This window comes from Apium graveolens, chromosome 10 (genome assembly GCF_009905375.1).
Source record: "Apium graveolens cultivar Ventura chromosome 10, ASM990537v1, whole genome shotgun sequence".
Lineage (NCBI taxonomy): Eukaryota > Viridiplantae > Streptophyta > Magnoliopsida > Apiales > Apiaceae > Apium > Apium graveolens.
This window is the reverse complement of record NC_133656.1, coordinates 206858251-206865771: the sequence shown is the minus strand read 5'-3', so window position 1 is coordinate 206865771 and position 7521 is coordinate 206858251. Positions and strand designations below refer to the sequence as shown.

At 34.9% G+C, this 7521-nt stretch overlaps 1 protein-coding gene across 1 annotated transcript; it reads right to left on the bottom strand.

The window, feature by feature from the left end:
• Positions 1-6406: 6406 nt before the first annotated feature.
• On the bottom strand, positions 6407-7279 carry LOC141689070 (putative lipid-binding protein At4g00165). The gene has a single exon (XM_074493243.1). The coding sequence runs from the start codon at positions 7166-7168 to the stop codon at positions 6620-6622; it is 549 nt and encodes a 182-aa protein (XP_074349344.1). The 5' UTR covers positions 7169-7279; the 3' UTR covers positions 6407-6619.
• Between the last annotated feature and the right edge of the window lie 242 nt (positions 7280-7521).

Sequence of the window (7521 nt, the reverse complement as noted above, 5' to 3'; positions counted from 1 at the left end):
CCTTGGTGTAAAAGCAGCAAATACCATCCTTATTTGTTGAGCCCAAATCTGCAACAAACAAGCTTCCTTTCCTTGCTCCTTTCAGAGAAACTTCACCAGTTTTCTTGCTGATAAAAGTGTATTCTTCTTTGTTGAATAAAACTTCAAAGTCTTTGTCTGCAAATTGGCTAACACTGAGAAGATTCACTTCAAGACCATCTATTAGTGCTACATCATTAATGACAACATTTTCAGAAACAATCTTGCCATATCCCATTGTGAATCCTTTGCTGTTGTCTCCAAAGGTCACCAATAGGCCGGCTTTCTCCTCAAACTGTAATAGCAGGGCCTTATCACCTGTCATATATCTGGAACATCCACTGTCAATGATCCATATGACTTTCTTCACTTTGTCCTAAACACAATGAGATTCAGGTGTGTTTAGTGACCCAAGCAGTGTTGGGTACTTTCTTCTTGTTAACTGATTTAGCAGAAGTAGAGTGAGTTATTTCAGATAAAATAGAGTTAAATGATTATTGTGCATTTTCCCTATCTGATGTAGACCCAATTTTTGTTTCTTTAAGGTCTACTCTCAGTTTGTAGCAACTCTTCATCACTTTCAAGTTGCAAGGGATGCAGTCAAACTTGTCACAGAATGAGTAGGGATCATTTGAATCTGTTTCATTGTATTTGCAAGCTCCTTCAGTTGGCTTGATAACAACCTTTTTACAAAGGTGAGTTAGATGATTTGCAGAGCCACATTTTTCGCACTTCTTTCTAGGAGCATCTGCAACATAAGCAAGATTATTGCTTTTTTTTATCCCTATTTTCCCATTTCTATTTATCTTCTTCTTTCTTGCATCTTCAATCTTTATTTTTTGGTGCTTTGATTGTCCATGAGATTTTCTTCAGACTTAGAAGATTGAGTTGAGTTTGCATTTTTTTTCATTATCCTCATCTGCAATTTCTTGCTTGATAATCAATTCTTCTTCACTGAAGTCTACTTCACAAGCCTTGAACACAGGTGACCCAATCTTTTTCAGCATTGCTGGAATATTTTCAATCTCTGTTGCTTTTCCTTTGTCCCTTATGTTTTTCTTTTTGATGTTCAAAACATCATAATCAATACCAATAGCAATGTTTGCACATGGTTTATTTTTCTCATGGTACTGACCAACCAATTCAGATACATTATTGAAGGACTTCAACTTTACTTCATTTTCTCCAGTTTTTCCCTTAGCACAGCCTCAATCTCATCTGCACAGTTGAGCTTGTTCTTCAGATAATCATTTTCTTGTTTCAGGGCATCAAGCTCTACTATCAACAATTTAGTTCCTTATTTTTCATTCTCAAGCTTCTCATTCATTTTTGTCAGTCTACTCACTTCTTCATTTGCAGCCACCATGCTTGTATGAATGTGAAATATTTCTGTACTCATTTTTTTAACAGTTTCCTTATATTGATTCACATTTAAATCAGTGGTGGTAAGAGTTGGTACCTGTAATTTAGATGAGGATGATTCTCCTTGCTCCAAGGCCATGAGTGCATAGTTACCAAGTTCTTCGTCTGCATCATTTTTAGAGTCATCCCAACTTTTACCTTCTGCAATATAAGCTTTGTTTTGCTGTTTCTTCAGAAGAGCTTCATACTTTGCTTCAAGTTCAAGATAAGCTTTATCTTTCTTTGCCTTCTTGGGTTTCCTGCATTCTGTAGCAAAGTGGCCTAGTTCATCACAATTGAAGCACCTTATCTTAGAACTATCAACAGATCCAGTTTTTTAGCCATTCTTGCTATCAGAATTGTACTTACCTTTTTCCTTCCAGCTGTTGTCTTTGTTGAAAGATTGTCCTTTACTCTTGAAGTATCTTGGCTTCTTTACTCTAATATTAGAGAATATCCTAGCCAAATAGGCCATTGACTGATCTAGCTCATCCAGTTCTTCAAGAGTATAGAACTCATCTTTTTCCAATTCCAGAATGACTTGCTCCTGTGAATCATTTGTTCTTTGTTCACATGTTGAGGCAACTGGAGTTTGAGATCTTGGTTCATCATTGAATATTTTGCTTTCATTTACAATTAAAGCACTTGAGCCATCCAAAACATGTCCATGAACAGATCTCAATGATTGCCTTTGAATCATCTCTAGTTCATATGTTTTGAGAATTTCATATAGAACTTCCAGAGTTATTCTGCTCAAGTCTCTCCCTTCCCTGATTGTTGAGATTTTATGTTTCAAATGATCAGGGAGAGTAAGCAAGAACTTTAGGTTCACTTCTTCAGCTTCATAGTATTTTTCATGAAGCTGCAAGTCATTTATCAGCTTATTGAATCTTTCAAACACATCAGTAATGCTTTCCTTTGGCTTTGCCATAAAACCCTCATACTGTGAAATCAATATTCTTCTTTGGGTTGACTTAACTTCCTCAGTTCCCTCACAGAGTATCTCAATCTTTTCCCATATTTGCTTGGCAGTGTCACAATTGACAATATTGTTGTACATCACATTGTCAAGTGACTCAATCAATATTAATTGCAACCTGCTATCTAGGGAAACTTTCTCTTTTTCAGGATCAGTATACTCAGTAGGGCTGAGCATTCGGTCGGTTCGGTCCAAAACCGGACCGAACCGAATAGACCGAAAAACCGAATATTCATTTTTTCTTGGACCGAACTGGACCGAAGTTATATTATGGACCGGACCGAACCGAACCGAAATAATTCGGTTTGGTCCGGTTTTGGACCGAATAGACCGAATTTTTTTTCAAAAATAAAATTGCATTAAAAATTAAATCAGAAATTATAAATTTTAAAATATAATTAAAGTAATGTGATATGTAGAGTTCTAATACTCCATAAATATAATTACAAATTAAAAATTTTGATTATAATTTTTAAGATATATATAAAATATATATAATACAAAATTATAGTATTTATGATTTGGTATATTCAGTGTATTCGGTCCGGACCGAAATATTTATGAAAAGAATCGAACCGAACCGAATTTTAATTCGGCCTATTCGGTCCAGACCGAATAGACCGAATTTCTGAAAAATTTAGGACCGAACCGAATTAGCACGGTTCGGTTCGGTTTTTCGGTTTCGGTTCGGTTTTGCTCAGCCCTAATACTCAGCATGATCTTTTGGAGCATAATGAGCTGGGATAACCATGTCTCCATCTGTAGATTCCTCAACTCTAACCGTAGGAATGAAGGGTCCATTCTTGAGGATCTGAATGTAGAGTGGATTGACCATCCTGATAAACAACATCATTTTCTTTTTCCAAAGAGTGTAGTTAGCTTTGTCAAAGGTACGAATTTTGATGCTACTGATTTTCTGTGTATTTATTCTTCCAAGATCTTGAATCTGTTTACTTTCAGATTTTGCTCTGATACTACTTGTTAGGAAATGAATAACGCAGAGGGGGGGGGGGTGAATGTGTTTTACTGTTTTTGAGCTTTTCTTGAATGTTTATGGTTGAACAAAGTAAACTAAATCTTGTAATGAAATGTGTTCATGCAGAATTTAAGTTTGCAGAAAATAAAGAACACAGATCTCCAAAACTCACTTAATTTTATATTAAAATTAAGACTGTTTTGCTACAAAATTTCTAAGCTCTTTGTTGATAAAGAGCTTAGCTTCTCCTTGAGAGTGTTACAAGAAATTTGATCTCAATTGTTTTCAACTGACTAAAGGACCAGTGTTAACTTTATAACTTAGTTAACTGCTGGTTTACACAGTGTATAATAAGACATGTTATTAGCTTTTCTAAACTGTCACTTGTCACTTCTATTTATAGAAAAGTAGATCTTCCATTTCTGGCTTAGCATATCTTTAGCATCCCGTGTTCACTTTGATCTTCCTTTGTCAGTTAATCTTTACCATTGATCTTGCACATTCTTCAAGCTGCTTTTTGTAGACTTGTTAATCCAGCTGTTTGGATTGTTTGGTGATTGTTAATCTTGGATATTAAACTGATCTGCAACTTTGTACTTTGAAATTTTACCTCGAGATCTCCAGTTTAGCCGTCTATAGAACACTTGACATCTCAATAAGTATAATGACTTATCGAGATCTCTAATGCTCTAGTGAATTTGACTTATAGAGGTCTCTGAGTTCTCGAATGTAACTTTAGCTTGTCGAGATCTCACAGCATCATGTCTTCACTTTGTCTTGTCGCTAACTTAGAGTTCTCTAGTGAATTTTGACTTATCGATATCTCTGAGTTCTCTAGTAGACTTAGACTTATCGATAACTCTGAGTTCTCTAGTGGAACATGACTTATCGACAACTCAGTTCTCTAATGAATGTAGACTTGTCGAAAACTCTGAGTTCTCTATTGAAGAAATGACTTGTTGATATCTCCAACCTTCATGTCTTCTTGACTTGTCGATATTTCTCTGAGTTCTCTAGTAGCTTTCCTGACTTCTCTATAAGCCATTCTTAAATTCTCGAATGACTTCTCTATAACATTAAATCTGTGACTTGTAGAGATCTTGACTTAGAGTATTTTTCCTAAAACAGCTTTATTCAACTCCAAGCTTCTTTATAATTCTTCTGAGGCATGATCTTCTTGATCTTCTTCCAGATGGAATTCTTAGACTTGATACTGTTTATAGAAAAAGGCTTCAGTCTACTCCTTTGACATTTTTACAGACTTTAAATGTTACAAGTACAAAATACAAATTAAGATAACAATACAACTTATTTAGGGTTGACAAAATGTCTTAGTCTTGTTAAAGTACATGTATATCTTGCACATCAATCTCTCCCAATTGGTGAGAAGATTGCTTAACACACATTCATACATGTTAACAAGACTAACCTCAAGCTTAACAGATTATGAAAAGTAACAGTTCATTATTCTCCTTGGATCAGATGTCTATTTAGCTTTGCTCCATACTTTGATCAGGGACACTAATGATATTGTTATTTTCAGTAATATTTGACATCATCACTTATGTATGATAGAAGTCACACGGGAAATTTCATTTGATTACATGTTTATTATATATAGCGGAACAGAGTCATCTATTAGTTCAAATCTAGGTGCTACATGAGAAATTTCATTAGATTACGTGTTTATTATATATAGTTAGGTTAAATCCAGACTAACATCAATACAGACTAACATCAATACAGTTACATTACGAGTTATGTACATTTACATTACGAGATATGCATAGTTATATTACGATATATGTAATTTTGTTATCCGGCATTCTTCTAAATTTCTTACATCTCTGTTTTTTTCCATATCTTTATTTGAAATGAATATTTGTAATTAATGATTTATCGCAGACTTCAAAACTTACTTTTCTCTTTGCTCTTTTGCAAATTTCAAGTGCTGACTTTCCTTTTTTTAGCTGAAGAGTGAATAGCAATTAGCATTTTGCGTACTTAAAATTGAACGATTTCTGCCTTTTGTGTAGTTAAACCATTAATTATGCACTTTGTGTACTTTAGGTATGCATAAGCAAATAATTTGTTTAATTTTGTTCTATTTTTGCACAAGATTATGCACATTGTGCATTTTAAGCAATTTGTGTCGTGGAATAACCATGTTTACTCTACCAATTTGAACTATTTAAGTTGTATAATCAGGTGATTCTTGTCATCTCTTGCTTCATCACTACTTGCTACGGCCAAGAGATAAAATAAGGGATACGAATTAATTAATTTGCAGCTTTAAAAACAACACAAACAGGGGTTGCCGATAATTTAAATTGTCAAATGTTTACATGGATTGGCAACCTCAATTATCAATAGTTGACAACTTTTTCATTTAAATAAATTCAAACTTTTGCCCAAAAAGATAATCTTAATGTTTTTATAATTTCACATTGAATTATTTATTTTACTAATATTAGTGCGGGAACAATATTGGCAACTTTTGTAGTGGTCAACCATGGGATTGTATTTTAGAGAAATATTGTCAAAAATAATATGAAAGAGTGATAAAATAAAAAATAGTATATATTGAGTTTGCCAACCTAGTATAGAAGATTCTCAAGTTCGCCTCATCTTGCAATGTAATGCAAGAGTGTTATTTTTAATATAAAATAACCGCACGCTAACCAGCAAACAAATTTCATCTTAAATAACTTTGTAAAACTTTGCAAATTGAATGATTTTTTCTATACATACAGGAGAATTTTTATTTCTTATGATAATATTGATGACGTCAGATCTCCTCAAATTCTTACATGTTCAGCCCAAATGGCTTTTCTTTCTGTGTCTGGGTAAAACGTCCTACAGATTCTTCTTCATCAATCGCCCAATTCATGGAACTATAATGATATAAATAATAATGCTTAATAAGTTTAGAAAATTAAAGATTATTATGTTAAAGAAATCTATCAGTTTTTGTGTTTTAAATTAACCTATACTTTTTTTCCTAATTAAATTAACATATACTTGAGCAAACAAACACAACAAAGGTCAAATAATGACTATTACAAACAATTGGTGTACACTAAAACTGAAAAAAATTAACAATTGCATCAAACCTGATCGAATCAAAGATTAAAGCTGGGATTGGGAGGAATTAAACGGAGATATGAAGTAGATCGCCGATCTATATATACTAAATCTAGCTACATAAAAATTAATGAGTTATTCATATGAATAGAGTTGGTTGTCTAGAGAGAGCAAGTGTAACCAGAAGGAGGTGGCTTCCCACAAGTGATAAGGAGCTGCAAAGCAATGGGAACATATATATTAAGATTAATGAGCTTCAGTTTTAGAGCAGAGCACAAGCATGCTGCAGCTTCCAGCTCAACTAGTCCAGCAATAAGCCGGCAGCATTTATTTACAGCCGGGTTACCCAGTCCAACATGCACCAGTCCACCAAGAACATCCACACATGCTCCCAGTTTCAGTGCATCAATTGGGCACGTTGCTGCGCTTGGGCTTGAGGGCGGGGAGGGGCACGGCTTCCCTGGCTTTCCCCTAGTTGGTGGTTTGGCCGTTCTCGGTGGAAGAATTCCTGGAGGAAGGTTAACTGGCGGCTTAACAATGGGTGGTTTGACGATGGGCGGTTTGATAGTGGGAACCTTGGGAGGTTTCGGGATATGTTTGTGATGATTAGGGGGTTTTCTGCAGCTACCGCAATCAAGAATAGGGTCAGCAGTAGTGGAAATGATAAGCATGGAAATGAGGAGGAGAGGTGTGAGTTTATTGGAATCCATTGTACCTTCAAATTGCTATGGTTATGTGTGCTCTGATGGCTGATCAGTGATCAGTGAGTGGTGTTTTATGGGGACCAGTGCCATGCATCAGTTGTGAATGAAAACAAAAACCCTGAGTTCACAAGCACCGCACGTGAATGAGGGTGTGGGATCAAAGGCTATCTTCCAAATTTTGCTAGTTGTCAACTATTTATCAGATGCATGAATCTATCAACTCGCTTCTTAACATATTAATGTTTCTGTTTCATTGTCTGTCCCTTTGCTTCTAATAACCACTAATCATCAAACCTTTATTACTTAATCCGGAAATCTTTGGATATGATCAAGTTTTCTATACGCACTCTCGTAGGTAA